This window comes from Sturnira hondurensis, unplaced genomic scaffold (genome assembly GCF_014824575.4).
Source record: "Sturnira hondurensis isolate 20B ecotype Veracruz unplaced genomic scaffold, ASM1482457v3 Scaffold0016284, whole genome shotgun sequence".
Classification (NCBI taxonomy): Eukaryota; Metazoa; Chordata; class Mammalia; order Chiroptera; family Phyllostomidae; genus Sturnira; species Sturnira hondurensis.
Window position 1 is genome coordinate 6,779,837 of NW_028088915.1, and position 27,872 is coordinate 6,807,708.

General features: G+C 45.3%; 1 protein-coding gene across 2 annotated transcripts in view; it reads right to left on the reverse strand.

Moving 5' to 3' along the window:
- CAMK1D (calcium/calmodulin dependent protein kinase ID) overlaps window positions 1-27,872 on the reverse strand; it is a 380,703-nt gene that overhangs the window by 213,686 nt on the left and 139,145 nt on the right. For both annotated transcript variants that reach the window (XM_037066002.1, XM_037066003.1), the window contains exon 2: window positions 14,788-14,919. In XM_037066002.1, the coding sequence (XP_036921897.1) occupies window positions 14,788-14,919 (132 nt within the window). The remainder of the gene's footprint in view (window positions 1-14,787; window positions 14,920-27,872) is intronic.

Below are 27,872 nucleotides of genomic sequence, written 5' to 3' on the forward strand. Positions count from 1 at the left end.
CCCATCTTCCCTGCTGCTTCACACTTGCACCTTCTCACACACTCCAGCCATGGCCAAACTCGGCCCCCACTTTTCATCTCCTTCTGTCTATAATTATTCCAGTTGCTCCATCCACTAACATATTTCCCCTTTCCCCTGCCTGCATCCCAGAAAAGCCTATATCCTTCAAGGTCACTCCAATGCCACCTTCTTCTGACTCACCAGGTGGCAATGTTTGACTCCTCTTTTGAATCCCTCAGCCAAGCACCTGCACTGTCCTAAAGGTGCGCAGGCCACCTGTACACACACTTATCGGGTCTTCTGGGAAGGTTCACTGTCAGGTGTGGACAGGGTTTTGTTCATTTTGAAAGTGTGCATACAGTCATCACAAAGGTTCAAGAAATAAAGGAGTCTATTAATTCAGCTCAAAATACTGCCACTTTCTTTCCAGAAGGCAGTTTAGTCATTGAAACTTTAGAGCTATAAATAAATATTCTCTTTTCTTATTTAAAATTCTGGAAGCTGCATCTGAGAGGCAAACCTCAGCCAGAATTATTTTAAACAGCAGGGGCATGTCCGTGGTATGCCATTCGCACATTTCCTGCTGGAATCTACTTTTTAAAGAGTGTTCCCTGTCCCAGCCAAGAGGAACTGACAACAAAACTGGAACTCCTGGGCCAGTTCCAGTGGGGATTTAACATATTATATTAAAACTATTTTTTTTAGTTTTTTTTTTTAGTGCCAATTTCTATCTTTGAAATGAGTACAAACATTTTTGTTAGGATATATGTATTTATGCTTTTAAAATACTTGAAGATTCTAATCACTCGAGAAATAAAGTATTCTGACTTTTTTAAAGAGGGAAGGGAAAACATATTGTAATCCTCAACCTTTCCTCCCGTGAAACTGGTATAATTCACAAAGATATATGGGGCACCTACTATGTAGCAGGGACTTTGCCAGGCACTAGACATACATATGGAGCTCAGATATGATCCCTCCCTTCAGGGAGCTTTCAATGCAGGGAAAGACAGACAAGGAACTGGGCAATTAACTCTACTGTGACAAGTGTTAAACGAGAGAAAAATACCAGATGCTGCTGGGGCACACACAAGGGGCAGTTGAAGCACCTTGCTTTCCAAAGTTTCCTCGATCCTTACTCCTCAAGGGTAAGTGTGCACATGAATCATCTGGGGGTCTGGCTGCACAGCCTGATTCGGAGGGTCCTTGGCTGGGCCCTGGAATACGCATTTCTAACAAGCTCTTTGGAGATGCTGATGCTCCTGCCTCAGGACCACACTCGGACAGCAAAGGACCCCAACTGAGAGCAGACCGGTGCAGAGGAGGTGCCCTCGAGACACAGGAGAGCGCGTGACCACAGCCAGAGGGAGGCCACGGTGCAACCACTCCTTTCTCCGGCAGCTTAAAGAGGGAGAGCAAAAGAACTAAAGGCTAGGAGAACATCAACAATCTTGGAAGTATGATGCATCCCTATTAAGTGGATTTAAGAGCTCTCCAATATGCAGTAATTAGCAAAAGACAAATCTAAATTATTTAGGAGTCTGAGCTACAAAATATTTTTAAAGGGAGTTGACTTATTTCAAGCACTTCTAGACTCTTGAACCTACAGCTACTCGGATCACTGGCCCATCTATTCATATGAAAGCTAATTACTATTGACATTTAGCACACTGGTTTCGAGAGCTTTAAAATATTTATTTTCCTAGGCATTTTTCTGAATACCTTTATAAGTGTTTTTTTTATTCTGTCATGAACAATTTTTCAGAGTATTAAAGATAAATTTCAACTGGATCTGTATCCTGAGTAAACCGAGTTCAAAATACAGTGGTACCTCGGTACTCATTAATTCATTCCAGAACTCATGACCAGTGCTGAACCAACCAGTCTGGAGCAAGCAGTGAGGGGTGAACCATTTTCTCTTGTGGGGCAGCACCAGACTCCAAACAAGTTCTAGCAAGTGCAATGAGTTCCGAGCAAGCACAGACTTCTGAAACACTGTTTTCTTGTCAAGATTCTACGAGTACAGAGTTTGATGAGTTCTGAAACCAATAAGCACTAAAGTACGACTGTAGCAAGATTTTCTATAATAAATGCAGATGATGCCATTCAAAAAAGATACAATGAATAAAATCTAAGTGATATATTGGTATTACAGGTAACTTTAAACTTTAAAAAATACGCTTTTTGCAAGTAAGTAAAGGCAGCTCATTACTGCCAAAGGAAATTAAATGTCCACTCCAATAGAACTCTTGTATATGGAGAATACAGGATGATGAAATACTATGTACTGTGAAAAGTCTCATTGCCATCTGTTCATCTGACTCAGCAACAATACTGTGAATATTTCAGGCATAACTCTTGTGTAAATAGTTTCTTCAGAACAAAGCTTCATTCAGAAGTTTGCACTATACTGCTTGACACTGGTCATTATAAAAGAACACTCATTCAAAATTATTTTTAAAGAGAGATATGTTTGTGGAAAAGTTACATTGACTGGATAATACTAATAACAGACAGTAACACCTGAACAAGGACTGTCCCCAAACTGCTTAAATGAACTGTAGCATCCATGTCTGCAGAATGAAATACTGTGTCAATTAAATGACTGTGTTTTATAAACATAAAACCTACTTGCCATATTTCTCTAGGAAATTATATCAATGGGCAATTTTTTTTCTGTGATGGTAACTTATTATTCCTACAATCTTCTGCAAAGTTTTAAGAAATAAGCATTCCAAGAAAAGAAAAAGAAAAAGAAAAAAACTTCACTCTGGGACCAAGAACAAGTCAGTCAAAGTTTCAACCATTCTGCTGACACCTTTAAAGAAAACCTGAGTAAGCCCTGGCTGGTGTGGCTCAGTGGATTGAGGACCGGCCTGTGAACCAATGGGTTGCTGGTTCAATTCACTGGGCTGTGGGCCAGATCCCCACTACGGGGTGCTCGAGAAGCAACCACATATTGATGTTTCCCTTTCTCTTTCTAAAAATAAATAAAATCTTTCTTTAAAAAAAGAGAGATGCACCCACAAATGAATGTGTCTCCCAAGTTTTAATGTTATAACAAGTTCAATGTTATCTCTAACACTGACCCAAGACCTGAGGCACTACACTGCACCTGCACTCTGCCATCCTCAGGGGCCCCTCTCCCAGGGGCTGTATCGAGTTGCCTCGTGCTGGAGGGAGTTTTACTAGGATTAAACAAACAAACAATTATGCAAGCAAACACGACAACACACAAAGCTTCACAGCTAGGGAGGCTGGGTTTGGATTCGTGGGTATGCAATTCACACAAACCAACTTAACTTGACTCAGGGAAGCATTCATTTTTTTTTAAATGGCTACATTATCCCTCGGTTCCCTAGCAAGGAGACTCACTAGAAAGAATATCTAATGCTTGAGTGAAAACTTCTTTCTGTTAGTCGACTTTTATACCCAGAAAAAGTTACATAATACATGTATAAAAATTAGCCACTGAGGACAATTCTGTGGCTTCTTGAACAGGTGGGTTTATTCTGCAAATAGTACCTCTCTCAGCGGTCAACCTGGGTCTCTGCCCGGTGGCTTCCCTACCCGGGCCACCCTCAGGATCACCCAATGTCCCTCAAACTCATTCTGGGGTCCCTGAGAGCAAATGAGAAGGCAGCCTTCTTTTTGTTTCTAGAAAACTCCAGAAAGTTGCAGAGAAGGCAGAGGATCAAACAAAGCCAAGGAGGGAAAGGAGCAGTACTTGGGCGTCCAGCATGCCTCCCTGGTTGAGAGCTGGATGTGGAGTGGAAAATGTCTTCCTGAATTATAACCTTCCCCCTAAGTAGGACTTTCCACATTTTCCAAATTATTCTGTAGTCTGTAGCTGGCTTCTTCCTACTGCACCTCTGAGACGTGATATCTCCATTCTATTGACAAGAAACTAGCACAAGACCCTGGCTTGCATGGCTCAGTGAACTGAGTGCTGGCCTGTGAACCAAAGGGTCACCAGTTCGATTACCAGTCAGGACACATGCCTAGGTTGTGAGCCAGGTCCCCAGTAAGGGAGTGAGTGAGAGGCAACCACACATTGATGTTTCTGTCCCTCTCTCTCCCTCCCTTCCCCTCTTTCTAGAAAATAAATAAATTTTTTGAAAAGAAAAAATGAAACTAGCACAAAGACCAGCGTCACTGAGCATTCCCAGCATCACTGAATATTCCCAGCATTTTATTTACCTTTAACACAAGCTCTGAGTGAGGCTGGCCTCTTGGGCTCCTTTCTGGTGAATTCCAGAGAACCGGAGACTCAATAGCAATCATAACCCACAGCAACACTGTATTCCCAGGACAGAGGGAAGAAAAGAACAGCATAGCTAATTGAAATCACCAGGGGAATTTTGGAAATCAGATTCAATATCCTAACCTGGAATCTGGCCAAGCTACCTGGGCAGAGTTTTTGTTCTCTGCCACACACACCAAAGGGTCTTGTAAACACAGGGGAGAGTTGTTTTCCCACCTTCTCCTGAGGGATGCTGCACAACAGACAGGATGGTTATGTGCAAAGAGTCTGAAATTAGGAGGCCAGGAACTATTACCAGAGCTAGATCTGTGACCTCGGGCCAGTCTCAACCTCTCTGCCTCTGTGTCTCCAACTGGCCGTCGAGGAAGCTGAACCGAGATCTCTCAGCTCTGTGACTCTAACGGTAGGAGATGTGGACAGTGAGACAGACAAGAAGAGTAGAAGTTACCACAGTTTTTTTCAGCAAGAAAAACAGTAAAGCGGACAGATTCCCGAGAACCTGCAGGACACTAGGCATTATCAGGGCAGTCCTCTTGTCCCCTGGATGAGTGCCAGCCACCTCACTGCTGGCTCTGCACACTTGGCCAGCAGGGCTTCCCTGGGCCCCGACAGGGCACCCTACCATGGGGCAAAACTTGCGTGACTGACTCCCAGGAAGGCAGCTTCGCCCTATCCCACTGTCCGACAAGACGTCCCCGGCACACATAATAATAAGACAAACAGCAAACATTTGGAGAGTGCATGCTATGTACTAGGCACTGTTCCGGTGCCTTCCATGCATTAATTCTTTAATCTCTACAACAACCACGTGATGCAGGAACTAATATCATCCCCATCTTCCTGACAAAGGAGGCACAGAGGTGAAATCCTTTGTCCAAGGTCACAGTGCTTCTTCTGCGTGGCGCAGTCAGATGAAAACTCAGGTCTTCACCAACACGCCACCCTGCCTCTCTAATGGCATTAAGAAACAGGCCATTAGAGACGTATTCTTTCCCCACTAATGAGCACTCCAACATGCAGTGGGCTGCTGCCTACATCAAGACTACGTGGCCCTGTCTTAAAGGGGCAACATGGAGACACCTGAGGGAACAAAGCACAATGGGAAAGACAGACCTGGGTCTGACTTCCTGCTCTACCTGTTACTACATACGTGACCCTGGAATTTGCTCTCCTAAGTCACAGCTCCTCATCTGCAAAATGTGGATAATAATATCTACTTCTTAGCTTTATTGTGACAATTACATAAAATAATGCTTGTAGAAGTCCCAGCTAGTTTCTAAATTATGACAAAGTCAGAATACCCATATTTAAAATCTCAAAGAATACGTAAAACTTGCTGTAGATTTCTGGTGACTCAGTTGGGACAAAAGACTGAATTCTCATTTTAGAGTTATGTCTATTAAGTTACTTAATTGACATCTATATCAATCATTCTATTTCTCTCTACTGACATGTATTGAAACGTACTGACATCCACTTCTTACTATTCATTGGGAGTCACATGATTTCGGATTCCTATCAGCTGCTCCGAGAGTGTCCGAAGTTCCAACAGCAGTTTTCCAACAGAAGGAAGGCCGGGCACCCAGAAGATGAGAGCAGCCCTGAAAGTGAGAAGCCCTCTCTGCAGCTCTTCCCCGGCTCCCCCCTTCACCCCACACCGCGCCCTGTGGGTGCCTCAGTTTCTCCTCCCGTAAAATGGAGGCCAGTTTCTGCTCTCAGCTCTCCCACGAGAGAGTACAATGAGTGCGGTGGCAATGCCTAACATGCGTGTAGCCCCCAGCACTTAACATGCTGCAGGGTGTCCAACCTGCGGCCCGCAGCCCGCATGCGCTCCCAGAAGGCTGTGAATGTGGCCCAACACAAAATCGTAAATGTACTTCAAACATTACGAGATTTTTGTTGTTGTTGTTGGGTGTTTGTGTACTTAATGTGTGGCCCAGAGACAGCAAAAGTTGGAGACCCCTGGTTTTCACATGCCCTGTTATCTTATTTAAGTACTTAGCAGATTTTTTTATTTTATTTTATTTATTTATCTTTAGAGAGGAAGGGAAGAAGAGAAGGAGAGAAACATCAATGTATGGTTGCCTCTTGAGAGTCCCCTGCTGGGAACAGACCCGCAACCCAGGCATGTGCCCTGACTGGGAATCGAACCGCAATTGTGTGGTTCACAGGCCCGCGCTCAATCCACTGAGCTACATCAGCCAGGGCAGTACTTAGCAGATTTTTGACAACCATGAAGATGAGTTTAATAAATTAAGCAAAATTTTTTTCACTCTTCAGTGGAAGGATATAAGAAAACTGAAATGTATTAAAATGTGTATGTGTGTGTATCTACATATGCGTGTGTCTACATATATGTATATTTGCATAGCACATACAATGTGTATAATATGTGCACATGTGTGTATTTAGTACATCAGTTCTATAGCCTTCAATAAGACCAAAAACACATCTACCACACCACTGTATTTGTTTAAAAATATCTTTGCATGTGTTTGCATTCCTCAGTGATATCTACCACATGTCAAAATCATACAGTCAACACTATTTTAAAAATATTTATGGAAAAATGCAAATGGCTAAAAATGGGTCCCATTTATCAAATTTCATGCAACTGTTATTGTAGAACTCCTTTAATTTTATATTCCCTAAAAACCTCAGAGCAGTCACCTAAGACTCTGTTCACAATTTTAAGCTGACTTTGAAGGGAAAATGTCAGCTATACTTCTTTAAAATGGTAACTTTTCAATGTGGTGCTTCAAACCACCTAAATGACAGCCCTAAACTTCACGTTTGTAAAATAAAATTTATTCATCAAATTAGACACAGTTTAATCTAGACCATGAGTCATAAATGAAACCTCACTAAAATCATTTATCTACCCATATAAATAATGCCAACACTGTGTAGAAAGAGAACGAGGCAACCTGACGTTTCACAGAAAAGACGCAGAACCCCTCGGGGCGCATTACTTCCTCCTGTTTGTTTGCCAGCTTGGTCAATCTCAGACTCCCCGAAGTCCATCTTCCATGGTCCTCCGACCTAAGCTATTCTGACTTTTTAGGAATACTAGGCTACAAGACATATATAAACTTCTGCTGGAACCATTCAAGTGATATTTGTATAAGCCATTAGCTAAGTAAGTTTATAGAATGGGAAAATGTCTGCCAAGATAAATATATTATTAGAGGAATTTAAACCACGGACTAATCCCCACAAGGGCTGAATTCCCCAAACACACAGGCAGAGTGGAGGACAGAGAGACAGCACATGGAAATAAGCATGCAAATCACTGACACTCTTTCTAAAGTGTGATACAACACACTGTTTCTTCAACTGCCCTAAATATCTACAGAGACATATATATAGCAGAAAAGGTGGTAGGAACAGCCAGACTAGATGTAAGCCCGCTCTGTTGCCATAGCAGATTCATCTTCCCCTGACACATGCCTCCTCTTCCAGAACGCCCCATGCTGGCTGACGGACCCGCCATCCCCTGGGTCACCACAACCAGAGAAAACTGGGAGTCGGCATGGATTTCTCTTCTATCCAAATGCCTCTTTGCTTAGTCAGTGCCCACGGCCCAGTGCTTCTAACCTCCTTGCCCTCACTCGATCTCCTCACCCACCCCTTGCCTCCATTCTCACCATCATGCCTTTAGTTCAGTCTGTGCTGGATTCGGGAAATCCAGTCTCAAGAAGCAGACCTCACAGCTGAGTCAGGAGGGACGGAGGCAAACGTGGTGCCACGGGGTGCCACCCAGGCAGAGACAACCAAAGGGGGAATCCTGAAGGCGGGGGCATCTCAAACTGAAGCTTAGCCCACTGAACCAGAAAGAAGCAGGTGGGAGACACAGAGGCCTAAACCACCTGCTCCGGAACCATCTGTTCCTTGTGGGGGGATGAGGCTGAGACATGGGGGTGGGGCAGGCCGGCGACACTGGAGAGCAAGATCACAACGCAGGGGGAGTCTGAATTCCCTCAGGCAGGTGACTTTCTGTAATCAAGGTTAGAGGGTTAACATCAGACGAGGACTTAGACTCTCATTTCTATCACGTTGTGGGAGCAAGGACTGAAGACAGGGAACAAACCAAACCGTTCCACACGACACGAGAGGCCCCAGAGGTTCATGGTCACCAGGCAGATACACCCACATGCCTGCTCAGGCTAATGTGAACATCTCTATTTTGTAGGAAGGGAGACCACCGATTCTATTTTCCTCCCACTCCTGGAATGCTGTAAGCAATGCCCAGGCAATTGATAGAATGGATGAAAATACACTGACTCTGGATCTCAAATCAAATTAAAAATACTCCTGGATTATCCACTATGGACAGAGCGCCACATGAAGGCCTCCTCTGTGGCAGTGAAGCTGCGTTGGCATCAGACCAATTTTACTCCTGTATCCACACACTGTTAGGGTGAAGTAAACAGTCCCACCAAATGGTGTGCCGAGCAAAGCTGAGTTTACTGTCTGCCTGGCAGAGAGACGCTCCTTACTTGGGAGTCAGACCGCAGGGCTCCCAGACACAGAGAGGCCGAGGTGCAAAGCTACGGAGGGAGCAGGACACCAAACCAGGCACGAGTCCGAGGTCAGGTCACTAGGAGGGCCACAGGGAAGCGTGTCAGCCCTTCTCTGTCATTTGAGGCTTTCACGTTAGAGCCTGGTTTGAACAGGTCCAGGAGACATAGTTGGCAGCCTGCCAGGGCGCCTGGGTTCCTGCAGGAGACACACCCACACGTGCACGCTCCGGCGTGGCACGGCTGTGACTTCAATCCTATACACAATATGATAACAATAACCACCATCAGTAGCTTACTGCATCTCTCACCCCTGCTTTACTTGAATGACATGGTTTTTTCTAGAACTGAAGGGAACTTTCAACAAGGGCTCTAGGATTGTAAAATACATACATGCCTCGCTATTTGTTAACTTATGGCATTTAACCATTACTCTTTAAAAAAATTTTTTTCATTTATTGATTTTAGAGAGCGAGAAGAAGGGAGAGGGAGAGAGAGAAAAACACATTGATTTGCTGCTCCACCTGTTCATGCATTCATTGGTTAATTCTTGCACCTACCCTGACCAGGGATCAAACCTGCAACCTTGGAGCATTGGGATGATGCTCCAACCAACTGAGCTACTCAGCTAGGGCTAACCATTATCTTTCACACTTCCTGCCTGTGTCCTTAATTCCAAAACTAGCTTTCCAGACAAAAGGTCCCTAAGTCAGAATGCCATCTTCTAAGCAGATCAGACAGATCCTTAAAAAGCTGTATTGGTGCCTAAGAAACTCACGCATGGGCTTTACCAGCTCAGCCATTTTCAGTCATTGAAAAAGCGGTTTTGTTCACCCTGAATCGATGAATTTCTATGGAAGCCTATGAATTTATTGTGTGTTTCTCTAACACACAATAAACTGGCAATTGGCAGCGATCTTGACAAGAGAATGGGGCCAGCTTGCCATCAGAACAAAGCTGAGAGAACAGAAGCAAGCCAGATTTAAATGAAGTAATCTACAGGGAAGTCATTCTCTGAAGGCTGTTACTTCAGACAAAACCAGCTGTCTTCTCCTTCAGGTCCTAAAGCTGCCTTCCCTCTAGTCCAGGGGTGTCAAACTCATTTTCACTGGGGGCCACACCAGCCTAGCAGTTGCCTTCAAAGGGCTGAATGTAATTTTAGGACTGTATAAATATAACTACTCCTTAACTGTTACGGGGTTGAAATTCCATTTGGCCCTTTGAAGGCAACCACGAGGCTGATGTGGCCTCCAGTGAAAATGAGTCTGACACCCCTGCTCTAGTCCATCTGCCCCAAGAGAAGCATGTCTGTCTAGTCTAAGAAAACCAGAGAACCAAGTCACTACTCCAAGAAACACCCAGGCCTCTGAAGTCCTTCTCTTACCTGGTTAAGGTGTTTGGTTCACTCTCCCTCCAGAAGGCCCAGCCCACCACACCTCCTGCCAACCCTAGCCAACGGGACGCCTGGGCCTTGGCATTAACTACCTTCAGCAGCCCTGCTCCCCTCCTGACATGGGCTCAGCACCTGGCCAACCCCCACACCAGCCTCAAAGAGTCAGGTTCTGACTCAAACCCATCCAGTGGCAGGTATCTGCTACACTCTGACTGGACGGTGGACGCAGGCCAATCCCACCTCTGATAATGATATCAGAGTGGAAACTTTCTCTAGGTGGAAACTCTCACCTAAAGAAAACACGTCTGGCATGTTTGTGTTTTTGTGTGTTTATGTCTTGACCGTCGTCTCTCCATATTCCTGGACACACAAAGAGAGGCTCTACCCCCTGGGGGTGAAATCAGGGGGCAAGGACCCCAGAACAGCTGATCTCAACACTGACTTGGCCACACGTTAGAATCACTGTCGGGGGGAGGGGTTGCTTGGTAAAATTTCCGATGCCCACCAGAACCTCCAACGCTACCTCAATAGGTTTAGGATGGGGCCTGGGCATTGGGATGTTCTGATGGTTTTAATATGTAACTAGGGCGGAGAACCACTGATCTAGAGGAAAAAAGGCAGAGACCATCCACTGAGAGCCCTGTGTGCCCAGATGAAGGAGAGCATGCAATTTAGGGGCAGTTCCTACCCAGGCCCCTTTCCTGGCCAGACAGTCTCTGTGCCTACAAGGTAACCATCAGGATGGTGTTGAATTTTGGCGCCATGTTCCATGCAGACAGTGCCTCTTTAACCAGTCTGAGCCTCAGTGTCCCCAACTATGAGGAAAAGGGCTACTCTAGATCCACTTGTGTGACTTCTCTCAGCCTCCATTTTCCAGCTCTATGCATCTCTTTCTCTCTTCATCTCTCACTTAGATGCAGACTGTTTATATATTTGCCTTTCTGGTTCTCTAAAAAATGCTGTATGTGTTTCCTTGAACTTAGATTTGGACAGTGTATGCCCTGTAAGTAAATACTAGCACAGAAACCCTAAGCTCTATAATTTAACCAGGGTATATGACCCTGATAATGTGACAGTCCCTAATGCACAAAACACCCCATCCCGGGACCAGAGCTGACCAACTCGCTGGGGAACGCTTGTGCTGAATCATACATGCCCTGCCCCTTGGATGCCCGGTCAAACAGCAGCTCTCTGGCACACGGCGCCTGCCCCCCACCATGCCTGCCACCTTCTCTTCCCTCCGAGCTTGGTTTAATATCCACTGATCAGGATGAAGATTCATTTTGGAGCTATTTTCAGAACAAGTATAAAGACTTCCTTAAGGATATATTAGCTACATTACTTTAATCCAATAAAATTCATAAATCTGTCACTCTGCAATAAATTCAGCACATAAAACAGCAAGCAGTCTCTCAGATGGGCCTACTTGGATGAAAAATAGCACAGGAATATACAAATGACCAGGGTATATGGCAGAATTTGGAACAAAGCAGGTCTCTGGGACTTTATCTACAATGATTTAGTTGTAGGAAAGTACCAAATACTTTTTGTATGTTGTTTCAGAAAATTTAATCATCTAGCAAGCCTAGGTCACAGCTGAGTTCCAGGCCTCCACAGTCAACTGGTCATTCCCACACGGCATCTTGAAGGCCTTAAACTCAGCATGGCTACATCGGAACTCACCACCAGTCCTCCTGTTTCTGTATGTTTCAACTCAGTTTTAAAAGGTCATTATCCACCCAGTTACCCACTCAGAAACCTGGTGGTTATTTTAGATTCCTATCTCCCCTCATCCGTCTCCCCACTCCTTCCAAATCCCTAAGTCCTAACGATCCCATTTTGTGCACACTCATATTTGTCTCTCCTATCCCAGCCCGAGCTCCTACCTAAACGTGCTGCTTCCCAGCCTCCTCCAGTGGCCTCCTAACTGCTCTCCCCTGTGCTGAGTCCTGCCCCCTCCAATCTGTCCTTCTATGTTCTGCCACAGTGATCTTTATGAAAGAATCCTGATCACAGTACCCAGCTCATTAAAACCTTTCCCTGGCTCCCTACTGCCTATAGCATGACAGTTACGGCACAAAGTGGGGCATACAAGCCCCCACGGTCTGAGCTCTCCAACCTCTGGTCTCCTATGCCTCACCCTGAAGCCCCTGCTCCAGTCTGATGAGCTTGCTGGGGTTCCCAGCACCCCGGACTGCCTCCCAACTCCTTACCTGGGCTAGTCCTTCTGGTGGAATGTCCCTCTGCCTTCCCACCTCCAGCAAAATGTTCTCATTTGGGGGCCCACCTCAAAACCTTTCCTCAATCCCCAGCCAAAAGAAAAAGCTGGGCAGCCCTGCCCTGGGGCCCCTAATCAAACTTCACTCACAGCATCTACGCCATCGCACTTACTGACTAACAGTTGGGAGCTCCTGGAGGACAAGAACTGTATCTTACCTTTTAACTTCTGTGCCTAGTATGGCTGCTGATGCACGGGAATTTAAGAAATATTGGTTATATGAATGAAACGACCGTATTCTAACAGTGGTTCCCAAACCATTTCTTTACACCTCAGATCCTTTGCTTTTGGCTACTTCTGATGTGGAATTGCCTCTTTTTCCACTTCTAAGTTATTTGTAAAGGACAAAAAAAATACCAGTCCTCAACATATAACATCTTCTTATCTCATTTCTTTGTTCTTTATTCCTAACAGAAGGGGTCATATTTTAAGATATTTCAAAAGCTGACAGTGTGAAACTATCAAAATGAGCTATTCGCAGTCCCTGCCCTCGCTGTTTAAACCCCTCTCCCCGGCAAAGGTGATTATTTGAGGAAGACACGGGGTGGAGACACTAATTAAAGCAGGACGACTGCAGCATAACCAGCATAATGCACGAAGTCTGCCTCCACGCCCCCTGCCCATGCAGAGGAAAATCACACGGGCTTCCCTGGACCTGTGGCCCCTCAGCCAGTGAAGGGGTCCCATGAAAATAAGGGCAGCACCAAGATCCAGCAGTGGGCAGCCCTGTGCCCAAAGCAGAACCTCTGGAAGGCTCTGGGCCCACACCTGGAGTTCCACCTAAAATGTCAAATATTGCAACACGGCAGCAACTTAACACCTAGCAAATACCCTTTTCTCCAAGTGTTGATTGCACACTGGATATTTTAAATAAATGCTTCATGAACACAGTTTCCCTGCTTGACACTAACGTAATTTGTTTTCCCCAATTTTCTTCCATGGAATCATGCCATGCAATCCTCGGACAATCTGAAACTCTTTGTGTCCCAAATAGACAATCCAGGAAAGCTAGAAACCATGTAAACGGCCAAAGAAATAAGTGAAAACCCTACACCGAAGAGCTGTTCGGCCCATCTGCCCGGGAACACACGTCGCATCCGACAGGGAACAGGGTGGACTCTCCCTCCCAACCACCATGGTGGTGCCGGGCTCGTCCTGATGGCAGCACAGCAGCGTGCACAGGGCACTGCTGGTCCCCGAGACAGAAGTGGGGGGGGGGGCTGGGTTACTCAGGAAGAATGTATCGGCGTGACATTTTGTTTTAAGGCCCTACAAGGCTTGTTCCCACTCTGTTTTGCTTATCTGGACAGGATTCTTGCTCTGAGCTTGTTCCAAATCCCAAAAATTTCAAGGATATTTCTAACATCTTTTATTAATAGAAGTTCTTAAAAATTTCACAGCACAATACTCAGATACAACTCCAAACAGGGGAAAACAGGTACCATATAAGGGTTTGTTCCCCCAAACCCTGTGAGACACAGGGAAGGACTTCACCACAGTGGACACCACAGTAATGGGAGGTCATCGTCCAGGGGGGTCCAGCCACACTGGAATGTTCCTGTGTGTGCCATTATACTAAGACTGAGATTTGGATTCAGTTCTATTCCACAGGAGGAACAAAAATAAAGCTCAGTGAAGAGGTAAAGCACTTACATCTGAACTCTATGGGACTGTGTGGGTGCCACGTGCATGGCAGAAAGGAAGACCCATCAGAGTGTGGAAATAGCACCGGTGGGGTTGGCACTCCGGGCTCTGCAAGGCATTGAACAAGTGACTCTGTCCTCTAGCCTCATCCCCTCATTATAAAATAAAGCCATGACAACAATAATGATACTAGTAGCAGTGATGATGGCGGCCACTCTTTAGTGGGCTCTTACTATGTAGCAGGTGCTCTGGAAAGCACTTTGCAAACACTGGTGGAGCACCACCTCCCTTAATCCCGAGACCGTGTGTGGAAACACAATTAACTTCCTTTGGCAGAGGAGGCTCAGAACTCAGTACCTGGCCCAAGGCCACCCACTAGAGTGAGTGTTAGGGTCTTAGTTCAAGCCCAAGTCCACTTGAGGGCTGTGATGTTAGGAAAAAAAATTATAACTACCTCAAACCGCTGCTGCAAATGTTATAAGACAGACATATAGTTGAAAATTGCTCTGAACGCACTTCATGAGTGTCAGCCATCATTCAGAACCCATCGCTCCCTGCTGGCCAGTGTTCTGATCGCCTTCTTCCAACTCTGGGAGGCCAGCACCTGCAGCTTCCTCCCTCCCGTGGATTAGGGACCACCCATAACCCCAAGGCTGTCGGGGAAGAGGCGGTGCCTCCTGGCACTTACTTTCTGAGCACGGCTATCTCATTCTCTATGCTGCTTTCTTTGCCCTTCAGCGCCTTCTTAGGAATGCACTTCACCGCAAAGAGCTTTCCAGTTGCCTTCTCTTCGGCTAAGACCACTTCAGAAAATGCCCCGCTGTGAAGAAAGAGGGAGAAAAAGAGAAGTTTAGGTTCAGGAGTGTGGGGTTTCACAATGGCTCCTCTAATCCCACTACCAACGTCGGAGCGATAATGGCCATTCCAACACCACCTGCATTATTGTTACTTCATTATCCAGCATCACTCCCGACCAAGCTTCTTTAAGTAAACAAGCACACACACGCACATGTGCCCTCACACAAAGGGGCACACAGATGTCCATGTGGGTTTGGCTGCCTCCCTGTGCCGCCTGCCCCCCAGTAGGACAATACTGTCACGGTCACTTGGGAGCAAACAGAGAAGCTCCCAGCAAGGTTTCGACGAGAAAGACTGTGCCCATCTGAGCTGTCTGCACCCCTACTCCAAGGAGACCAGAACTCATACTAAAATGACGAGATTCCTCGCAGGCCTTTTCACCCCAAGAAAATTTAAGAGTGCTTTGCAAAATTTAATTTTGCACATCGCAGATACATAAGGGTGTAACCAAAATGTGAATCGGTGCAACATGTAACCTAATTAACATGGGGTTAATTAACTGGTAGGGAGGGGCATGCAAGTCTTCAATAACTAGGCTTGCTTCTCTGTTAAACAAAGCACAGACACATACGAAGCCCTGACTGGGGTAGACTCTCCCGCCTGGAAACAGAAATTTTAACTCTGCAAGAGCAGGACAACGAGCTGAAAATGTAACTAGGACTCAAGGCCAGATAGCCCATTTCTCTGGAGAGGCCCCTGTGGTCAGTGAGCCCCGGAGCCAGGGCCTCTGTGGCCGTCTTCGATCCCCCCACCACCACGTCCTGTACTTGCCAGCAGTCAGGGCCTGGCAGCCACACTCAGATTGGGGGCAACACACCCCCAGTGACTGTGCAACAAAAACAGGCTCCTCCACGGTCCACTCCAGACCTCGGCAGCTTGGATCTGTGCACACGGGTCCAGGAAAACCACAAGCCACTGAATCATTCTGTCCCTAGACTTTCTCTTCTGTCCTCAGAGAGACACTAAACATGGCTTCCACACAGTTATGATGAGAGGCAGCCCCCTGCTCCCACATCAAAAGAAACCACCAGAAAGACCAATGTCCTCCCAATACCAATGCCTCAGGGCTTTTGTTCTTCAGCCAACATGGCAGAGATGCCGAAGCTGGAAGAATGTACTTTTTTCTCCCTCTCCTTTGCCATTTGAAGGGATATGCATCTGTCATGGACCAAAGGAAGACAAACAGATAGTTTTGAAATCCTTTCCAGTGAGAGGAATTCACCCCACTCGGTACAATTAACTGGGTGTTTGGAATGGTGTTCCCACGGAACATGGACTCCCGTGAGAGAAGTCTGTCTATCTTCAAGTCTGGACCTAATTATATAAACCTGAGGGGCAGAGGATGGGCATTGCACAGAGAATCATATGGAAAATGCCAGAACTAAGACGTTCTGCCCAAATTCACACATGGTGGGCCAAGTAGAATTCTCTCCTCCCCGCTCCTCATGCCTCACACAGAACCAGCCAGAAGAGCCATTCTGAAGTATAAATACATGAAAACCCACGACGGATTTATCACAGAGCAGTATATGGAATAGGGCATTCCCAGTAACACTTGCTTACTGCCAACGGTTTTTGCTCTGGAAAGCCAATTCACACATCAGGGAGTCCCCCAACCCAGGAGCTGTCCCTCCCCCTGACTTCTGTCTCAGGGACAGACCCAGATGGATTCATCTCAAAGTCAGGGACGGTTCTCAGATGGAAGAAACTGTGGATGACTACGCACCTGCTCCCTCTTGCTATCCTCCAGGAGGTGGAACAAGACCAATGCTGGAGAGAAGACTAGTGGGGAGACATCACGATTCCAATGCCATGGCTGCGGAACCCTGCGCATTTGTTTCCAGGTTCCCTATTTGCCACTCAGGCCCCTGATGCTGACATCATCACAGGGCTTCTCTCCTGAGTCTGTTGGATTTCCTACGCCCATTTTCCAGAAGGTGGAGAAGCTCTTCAGCAGTGGCAGCCAGGCTGCCAAAGCTTGGATGGAGAACTGCTGGCAGACCCCACTCTGCACCCACCTGTGGTCCTGCTTCCTCGGGATAGATATGCATGGTGATGGACTACGGCCAGTGCAGAGGCACCCTGTGCTTAGCTGTAGCCATCAGGAGCTATAAGGGAAAAGTGCTTCCTCACTGCCTGGAAGGTGCCAGAAATGGAGGCTGGGGCTGCTTTGGGGGAGCTGCCACCCTCCCTGAGTGGGCAAATCCACCTGCTTCCTCATTTAGCCAAACAGTGTTCATTACCTTCTTCAAGCTCCTCAAAGACAAAGCTCTCTGGTCTTCTTAAGGGATATAAGATTAGCATAAATTGTTATTGCTCTTGCAATAAATAGAAATCACTTGAAGACACTTCCCTGTTCCAGGAAAGCTAATTAAAAGCATCAGAAACAGAAACTCATGAATGAAGAGTTTGGGCACTTTCAATGTAATTACACAACAAAATGGTGTGTGTGTCCATGTGTCTCTGCAAGAGGTAGGCTGGGAGGAGGCTGGTGGCAGGAAGGAAGACATGCAAGAAAAATTGCTTGAGAGCCCATAAAACCTTCAAACAACGCCCCCCCGAAAAACACAAATTCCCTAGGAACATAAACTGGGACAGAGAATTACAAAGTTTTAAAATACAAAGAGGTCAAAGCAAGTTTCACTCTCTCATCTGTGAAGTACAAGCAGTGTGTATTAAAATGGAATGCTAGCGCCTTCCAACCAGACCAAAATGCACTTGTATCTTGAAATGGCAGCCTGTGGGTGGCCAGCTCCACCTGGCACCCAGGCCTCCTGCTCTCTGCAGCCTGACTTCCCCCCTCTCCACCGCTTCACTGGAATCAGGAGATCTTGGCCCCTAGGGGGTGGGGTCTCTCCACTGCTTATTCCAGTGGCTTCCTCTTGTGCTCATCCTATTGGTCTCTGTGTGGCCTGTGAGGGTCTTGGCCTCCTTCATAAAACTCTCTGTTCTTCTGGGTTCTGTGGCACAGTTCTCACCTTCCACCATCGTCTCTCCATCTTCACCTGCTCTTCTTCCTCCCGTCAAACATCAGAGATCTCCAAGGTTGCACCCTCCACCCTCTATTCATCCTACTCTATACTCTCCCCCTGGAAAATCTGTCCTTTCCAGTTTCTGCCTATCTCCTCAAGGCCCCTTAACCTTTATTGAAATTTTAAGCTCTCTCATGTGCAAATCTCACCTTTCCAACTGCCTACTGGGTCTTTCCAGATAAATCCCTGACTAGCCTCTCAAGAGCACCATAACCAAAATAAAAGAAAAACAGCGGATTCATCTCAAAACTTCTCTCTCCTCTATTCTCTCTCATTTCTACTGATCCCATAAACGTAGCCCAGAACCCTATTTCAGCCCTCTCTCTCACTTCCATCATCAAGTATATTCAGGTCTTCTGTTAAAACGACTCTCGGATGCCTGTCTGTTCCAAGCTTATACCACTGTTCTGGGCGCGGCTCCAGTTACGTCACTCTGGGCTACTCCCACGGCTCTCTTCCAGCTCCTCTGCCCCCAGCAAGCCCACCTGTCATCTGCTCTCTCCGACCTGCGACTGCAAAGATCTGATTGTGTTGCTACCCAACTTAAAACTTTGAGGTTTCACATCTACAGGGGATAAAGTTTTAACTCCTTTGCAAGTTACCCATGGCAATCAAAGTTCCTCCCAAACAGACCCCACACCTGTGAGCTCATCGACCACTGGGGCCATCGTCCCCAACACGAACACACCACCGCACCATATACACATCTCCTCCGCCCGACCTCATCAGTCAACTGGCAGTTCCTAAACACTCCCATGCCCTTTTGTACCATTGGCCTTCATTCAAGTCCTGCCTACCTCCCCCTTCCTGGAACACTATTCCCATTTCTTTCTCTTTGGCAAAGTTCCATTCATATTTCAAAGGGCCCAGCTGGTACATTTCCTTCTCTTTGAAGGCTTGCTCAACCGCTTCCCAACCAGACATCATGAGGCCCTCATCCTGAGCCCCACACACATGGCTTACACCTACCCGAACCCACGTACACATTCCATCGTGGTCCTTTCTGAGCCTGCCCGCAGGAGAGTGTGAGTTCTAAACCATTCCTTCCTGTGTCTCCATACCTAACGATATTTGCACCACCTGCTACCCAAGGCACATTTGACGATCACCATTGGTGGGGGCTCTCCTCTGATCCCCCACCTAGCTTTCCACACTTCCCCTGTGCTGCAGAGCTGAAAGAGACATGATATACAGCGATCCCCTCCTACCCATGGTTTTGCTTTCCACAGTTTCAGCTATCCACTGTCCATTGGTCTTCAGTGCTAAAAATATTAAATTTGTGAATTTATAATATGACATTTCTCCTCATAAACCTTCATCCTTGTTAAGTAAGTAGAATTTGTTGGGAAAGAGGAGAGGTCAGATTTTTATGTAGACTTTAGAAAATACATAATCATGAGAAAAATAGAATTCCGGTGTTTTGAAAACTGCATTTTTCAAGTTGTGACATAATCTTTGATTTCTAAAGAAAAATATTACTCCATTTAAAATAAAAACATCCACCAAGTTCTCATCTAAATTAAATCTCTATGACAAATTACTGAAAAGGTCAAACAAAAAGCTATTCTTAAAATGCTAAATACATATTTTTGGCTCCTAAAGATAAGCTGTACAAATAACAAAAGTTGAATCCTTCCTCTTTTTCTCCTACATTTCCAAGAAAATCAAATCATCACCTGGAAGCAACTTACTCTGAGGCAACTTCCTCCAGGTACCCAGGAGGTAATAAACAATCTTTTATTATGAAAGGCTAATCTTTTAGCCTGGTTATGAAAAAAAACCTAAATTAAAAAATAAAGTTGGTGATATTTGGTTTCAGATAATAAAGAAATGAACAGGTGCCTTTTAGACCCATTGTTACAGAGAGGAATCAGTTCTTAAAATATGAGCGCCTGTCTGCTAACCCAAGCAATGGTCTTACTGACCACTGAGAATGCAAACAGGTAACAACAATAGGTGTGACATTGAATGGTCTCTTTCTTTTTTTAAAGAACTATTGTTTTAAAGATTTTACTTGTTTTTTAGAGAGGGTGGAAGGGAGGGAGAAAGAGCAGTACAGAAACAGTGATTGACATAAGGAAGAAATATCCATTGGTTACCTTTCACACACCCTCTATGGGGAATCTGGCCTGCAGTTCCAGGCACGTGCCCTGACCAGGAATCAAACCTGCAACCTTTCAGTTTGAAGAACAATGCCCAGCCCACTGAGTCATACCCATCACGACAAAATGAACAATCTTTAGAAAGCTGAATTTTCAAGGAAAATGGTCATATTTTCTAAACTGACTAAAGATTTCTAGACAGCCACCTTTTACTTTAACTTTATACATTATGGCTGTAAAAACAAAAAGGCTGTTTTGTTTTGTTCTATCTAGTTGGTTTTAAGAATGGAATCCTCTTACGGCAATGGTAGACTGTCCATGGCGCAGAGCCCGCCCTGGAGAACCCAGTCCTCCAGGAGTGAAACGATCCAGCTCCAACTGACCAATGGGAGGCAAAGAAAAGAAGTGGGAATGTGCTCTGGGAATTCCTTATATTCCCAAGTTCCTTGAGCAAGCAGCACAAAAGCCACGTGCCCTGAGGATGCCTTGGCTCAATACAGACATTTAAGGGCTTTGAAACTAAAGATAGACATTTACCTTCTAGTTATTAAAAAAATCCTAGAGCTATTCTGAGTACCTTACCTCTGCATCTGCGGCTATACACTGAGAGCAAAATTCAGAGCTGAACCAAGCCCAGAGATGTGGTGGCTAATCACCCGCTCACTACCAATTATCACAAAAAAGTAAACACAAACTACTACCCTTTGCAACATCATGGATGGAACTGGAAAGCATTATGCTGAGTGAAATAAGCCAGGTGGTGAAAGACAAATACCATATGATCTCACCGTTAACAGGGATCTAAACAAACCAAACAAGCAAGCAAAATACGACCAATGACACTCAAATATGGAACAGGCTGACAGGGTCCAGAGGGGAGAGGGGAGAGAATCATAGGGGAAAAGAGGATGGACTCACATGAACAAGTATAAAGGACACATGGACAATAACTAAAGGTGGGGGGTGGAAATGGGAGGGAGGTGGGGAGCATGGGGCGGGGGGCGGGCAGGGTTGGGAATATAAGACAGAAATCTGTACTTGAAGAAGAATTAAATAAAAAAATATTTTAAAAAAAAGTAAACACAAAAATCTCTGGATTCTGCTTTCCCAGTTTCTAATGATCTTTAACCTGAAGTTAAGAAAAATATCAGATAGCATCTAAGATTAGTTGTACATGGGTTGGGGCCTCTAACTGCACATGATTCAAAAGTAAATTATTTTCTTTTACAATAGAAATTTAATCACAGACACACAAACATTTAGCCTCTAACAACCTACTGAAATGCGCACATTTTAGGTGCACCCCGAATGCCCATCTAATTTCACTGAAAAAAGATACCTCTTATTTTCAACAAGAACCAGGAATTCCAGCGCTTTTTGATTCGCGATAGTAACCGGTCGCTCAGAAAATGATATCCATCCCAAATTAGACTAAGAAATAATCGGATGGTGCTGAAATGATCGGCCCTATTAGCTTGGAGTCAGCTATTACTGGATCATTGCCTTTTTGAGCTTTTTAGTCATTCTACATACAAATCAGACTGATCATGTTATTAACTTTAATAATGACATCGCCTCTAGCGGATCACCATTAGTGTGCTGGGCAACTGGGCCAGCAGACGTTACTCCCGGTTCTTGGACCATAAATTAAAATGTTCTGTTCCACTAAGCACACTATGTTCCCTGGTGTCAAGCCAGGACAATATTAAGGCCTGGTTATGGAAAAAACCTCAATTAAAAAATGAAGTTGGTGATATTTGGTTTCAGATAATAAAGAAATGAACAGGTGCCTTTTAGACCCATTGTTACAGAGAGGAATCAGTTCTTAAAATATGAGAACCTGTCTGCTAACCCAAGCAATGGTCTTACTGACCACTGAGAATGCAAACAGGTAACAACAACAGGTGTGACGCTGAATGGTCTCAACGTCTAAGCAACTCTCCAGGCAGAAATTAGGCAATTCTAGAAGTGACATCGACTCTTTCTGCTGGAATCCACAGTTTAACATCTTCACTAATTCACATGCCACCAATGACATCCTGTGGTGCCCATTTAGCTCATGGACCAAAGAGAGCCACACCTAATCTGAACAATAATGTTCTGCCGAGCAAACAAAGCAAAAAAGTTTTGCTTTCCCATGTTTCAAGAACAAATATGTGTGCATGAAAATCGGTATCCTATCTAAATAGAATCATTCCAGTGCAGCTTCTAAAGCCCTCATTTTTTTGACAATTACATAGTAAGCAATATGTTCAGCTAAAGTATTACAATTTCATTTCTTAAAAATAACTTTCAACTCAGGGTTTATTAATTTGGACCCATGCTTCACCATCCAGTTCCAATGAGAGACACATCCTTAACTTTAGTTAATTTAATCCATTGAAATAGGGAGACCCCGACTAAAAAGAGCTATTTTGTTTTCACTCAAAAAAATTCCATCTTTCTCTTCAACTGGCAAAGTCCACAATGATGAGCAACCTTGTATAAAAGATTCAAAAATCATGGTGAGATATGTTTAAATATTCACACAATCAGCCTGACTTTCTGCCCAGATCAACTCTCATTCCACGTACATCACATGTCTGAAACCACTGGGGCAGGTCTGGGTGTGACAACGCTTGTCACATGGGAAGGCTTCAAAACACCAGCACAGTCACTGCATGTGTCATCTTCGGTTCCTTAAGATTTTTCTGTGCTGCCGAATCGTCCCTGTTAATTGCTTCAATGATCCGAACACAGAAGGCGAATAAATTCCAAATGAATGCATACTGCCACCTTCTAAAGAACATGCTTCATTTAATAGCACAACATTTTCCCCTTCACTTCTCTAACAAGGTCCCATATTTGATCTCTGCTCTTCTGCAGTCACTTGTGAAAGGCTGATCTGAAACCCAAGTGAGTCAGTCATTTTTTTCTTAGCTCACCAATAGGGAGCAGTAATAAAAGCCTGGTTTGGGGAGGTGGTGGCAGGATAAAAGATTCAGCTCTCTGGGGATTCAGTCTCCTCGTGGCTACAACTAAAAGGCTAAGAACACTAGGGCAAGGGTACAGTTGACCTGTATGACCGGTGTAATGGCTGGGATGAAACTGGAGCCCCTGTGTGTTCTCCAGCTTTCCTCCCCAGTTGTGCACACCTCCCAGTGGTACCTCTCACTGTGGTCTCCACAGATCTCCCCTTTGACAAGGATTCTCCCCACATGGGCGGCTCTTCAGAATGACCCTCCCCTGTTTCAATCCCATCCCTTATAACAGGGACCCAGACCTATCAGACCCTCGTGTCCCTTTCTCCTGTGACAGCTACAAAGGTCCAATGTCCTCCTAATGCCAGATACACGGTCTTTGGCAGGGCTGGAGGACATCTTTGCCACATGGTGAATAAACCCATAATTGTGAAGCTGGGTGGATAGTTACGATCAATCCTGCTGCCCAACCCTCCCATGGCCATGCCCACTTCCTGGGAGCCTCTGAAAGGCCCTTATAATAAGCACTCTTTTAAAGCTTACTCTAACGCTTGTCCAGGGCAGGTGTACCAACAGGTAACTTGAAAGAAAGTGCTTTTGAGCTCTATGCCAACACCAGTGTGCACTAATTAGCCTTTCAAGTCCCTCATCAAAAAACCCTCATGAAACCCGACAGTCATTATTGTTATAATAATTACTACCTTAAAGGGCCATTTGGCTGTATCTACATAAAGAAAATAGAAGGCCTATCATCATTAGGTAAAAAAAATCAATGATAATTTGAAATAGCAAAACATTCACAACATCCTAAATACCCATCAATAGGGAACTGGTTAAATAAATTAAAATTTAAAATTGCAATGAAGAACTATACAGCTATTTAAAACAATAAAGCAGATTAATGTCTGCTCATGTGGAATTATCCCCAAGATACATTGTTAAGTGAAAAAATGAATGCGCAGAGCGAAGTGCCTATTATCTTCCCACTTGCACAACACACACACAGAACGCTGCTGCCTCCAGGGGGAAGCCTGCAGGGACGCTGGTGGGGAGACCGAATTCTTACCCGTTTTACTATGTACATGAGCTGTTTTTCCATTAAAAGTTATTGAATGGCTTGCAGAAATTTTTGAAAAAAGAAAGAGAGTCATCAATAACCATCTATGCAAAATCACTCTCTGGCTAATTTAAGCCTTGTACTAGATGTTCTTGCTGGATAATACCCTACTAATGAAACATCAGAACCATTCCCACTACACAGCCAAGTTCACAGCGTGTGCTGTCCGGAATACCTGTCCAAATAGGACTGGTGTGCTCTGGCGACCAAGCCCTCTCAACTGGGCTCACAGTTAGCCTGGACACCTTCCCCGCAGAAGAAATTCAATCGTTTTGAAGAAAAACTTTTCTCTGTAGAGATCATTCAAAAATAACACCAAACTTTCATTTCAAGTTTCCAGCCAAGAATGGGAACTTGAAATGAAAGGATAAGTGTATGTCAACAGACGAAAACAGCAGGGAAGTACCAAGAAAGGCAATTTGACAAAAACAGGACCCATTCTAGAGCCAGGCCCTGCCTGAATCTATTCACACGAGAGGAGTGTGGGAGGACTGGCTTATTGTGTACAACACAATGCTAAGGACATACTGCATGTGTGTACAAAACACGTCATCTATATTCACAACACTGCAGAATACTATGGCAGACAGAACAATGGCCCCCTGAAGACGTCCTTGTCTTAGTCCGTGGACTCGGTGAAAGTTAGTTCCTTATTGCCTTTATATCTGGCAGCTGTGAGGGGCTATACAGTATGGCGAAAGTCTCCCAGATTATTCAGGTGGACCCAAAGCAATCAAGAGGGGCCTGGTAAGAGGCAGGAGGGCCAAAGTCAGAGAGGGAGAGGGGAGGCCAGCAGCAGCAGTCAGTGATGCCATTGCCCGGGGGGGCCACAAGCTAAGGGAGGCAGGCAGCCTCTAGAAGCTTGCAAAGGCGAAGAATGGGCTCTTCCCTGAAGCCTCCAGCAAGAGCACGGCCCTGCCAATCTCTTGACTTTAGCCCCATACAACCCAGTTCTGAACTTCTGACTGGAGCTGTAAGATAATAAATTTGTGCTGTCTTAATCCGCCAAGTGTGTGGTCATTTGTTACTGCAGCAATGAGAAATTAATACAGATACGAATCTGTATTATTAGTATTGATCCCTATCTTGCAGATGAGGAAACTGACCTCATCAAGGTTCCAGAACTTGTCCAAATGTCAAAGGCACTGGGATCCCAGCCCAGGTGTGAGGAATTAATGGAACGCTGTCCCCCAGAAAGGTCGCCTGGGGTCGCCCCCTGGCCACTGTACACATCAGGTGGCAGACTGTCTGTGCAGTAGGCAGCGAGAAGGGATAGGTTTGGAAAAAATGGGGGAAATGAGCCAAGCTGATTACCATGTAGGAGTCTTCATCCAGGCAAATACACAGTGGGCGGCTCTCTGTGTTCTACATCACCTTCAACAGAAACAGGTAAGTGTGCTCCCAGGCAAAGCGACACAGCTTTGCCATGCAAAAATGCTTTCATAGTAAATGGTTTTCCTATGAGTGATATAAAAGATAGTTTTTATATTTTTGCCTTGAAAATTCCCTTCTTTCTTTTTACATAAGTGACTGCTTTGCAGCAGGCTGCGTCGCAACACTAAAAGGCTGGCATGCCCCGCACATCTCTCCGTCACTGGGCTGCATTCCGGACAGTTCCACACACCAGGCTGCAGACGGAAGTGGGCCGACTTGCAGTGATTCCGCACTTCCTTGTGTGCAGAGAGAACCAGAACGAGGCAGACGGGGTACTGGCAAAGGACAAAGCTGCCCCAGCCTAAATAATCATCACCATCATCACCTACACCACTTAGGGAAGCCTGATTAGAGGCTTATTTTTAAACTATTTGACACCCCTTTTCTAATTCTACCAATAACCCTACATAATAACATTATTCCCATTTTACAACTGAGAAGACTGAAGTTCAAAAAGATTAAAAATTTTGATAACAAGATAATAAACTGACCTTACAACCCTAGTTTGATGCCAAAGTCACGCCTTTCCATTTCTAAATGCTGCCACCTGTCCGGGTGTAGCTAATTCCGTAATTCAGGGAAAGGAAGAGTAGGTGAGGTGCAGGGGTTTTTCTCACTGTATTTTCCCCCAAAATATATGCAAATCCTCACCCCACTGTGTCAACAGCAATCTGGGCTATGATGGGTAAAGAGTTTCTGAGCGTGTCTGTGCTCACAGTCCCAAGGGTTGAAAGCTGAAGGTTCTCTTCCCTCCTACTTCAAGAACACACACCCTCTGTTACAGGAGAGTGACGAATTTTTAATTCGGACCTGTTTGTGTTCCTAAGGCACTCCTATCAAGCAATCCAATTAGGCCCCCTGACTATTTTCTTTATATCTTAACTTTCTACATAGTAACTTTCACTCTTTTCAAATGTATAAAAACTCAGTAGACTCAAGATTGACCCTTCTGTTGCCTCGTCTGTTAATTGCTTCTCTTTCTAAATTGCCCACATGTCTCATTATTCATTTCCTGATTAACAGAGGTGACATAATCTTCCAGCACAATTGACAAGTTCTCCTATTTCCTACAACATAATCACGTTAACATTGTCTCAGCTGAAAGAAAAAGAAAGTTCACACGCCCCTGGGCATTAGTGCCTTGGTATAAGGTATGAAGCTTTATTTACCATTCAAATCATGCACACACAAACTACTAATCAATTTGCTGTGAGGTACTGACTATAACATTATTTCTGGAGGAAAATAACAATAACTCAGCCTAGTGGTTACCCACCAACACAAAAGCTTATTTACCGAGATACCACTGAATGCAAAATAAGGCCAGGAGCAAGGGGATATTTTTCATTGAGCTTCTCTCAATTATGTGAAAGTTATGATCCATCACAGAGACAATGGAAATGAATGTAGGGGCTACTCAGCCTCCGCCAGCCTTCACCAGTCTCAAATGACAGGAGTGGTGACCTAATGCTCTGGCCCCCACAGAGGCCACCGGCACAGGCTCTTGGTTTCTCCTGCCTGGGAAGAGAAAGGCACTGTTGGCTCAACAGCACATCTCTTTTTCTCCCCACACAAGGCAGACTGCATCCATTAGAAACTCCATGGTTCTCACTCTCTGACACTGCAGCGTTCAGGGACAGGCTGCAGAGATACGTGAAAAGTAAAGCACGGGCAACCCCAAAACAGCGGGATTTCCCAGGGCAGGTGAATGCAGAAGCTCCAAAAGGCCTGACTGCCCAGAGATATCTCCCCACACCATCCCACTAAGGTGCTTGTGCCGTTCCTTTGGGTTAAGGGACAGACTTACTGACATCTCCTCTAAAACCCAAGACTCTTTCCTGGGAACATGCCATGCGGTGACAGGCACACCTGCTCCGCAGGAAGTCCTTAATGACACTGGAAACGATCATATTTTAAACCTCAGTCAGCTCCTGCCCGGTGAAGATGAACTTCACTTTCAAGGAAACCTGAACTACCAGCGGCTGCCGACCCCTGTCCATGGTACATTCACCTCAAACTGCTTCCGGCAGGTGTCCAGGGACAGCAGCAAAGGCCCCTGCCTGCTGCTGTCTGGGTGAGCTGGCAGTAAGGAAGGAACTCTGGCTGCTTGGTCGGCAGAGGTGCAACGAGCACTCTCACATGGCAGGCCCTGAGGATGGAGGTGAAGGGAACAAGCTTTCTGCCCCCAGAAGCTCCGATGCCAGTGAGGAGGAAGGAAGACTATAAACAAACATATATGTCAGGAGTTGGTAAGAGCAAGAAACAAGGAA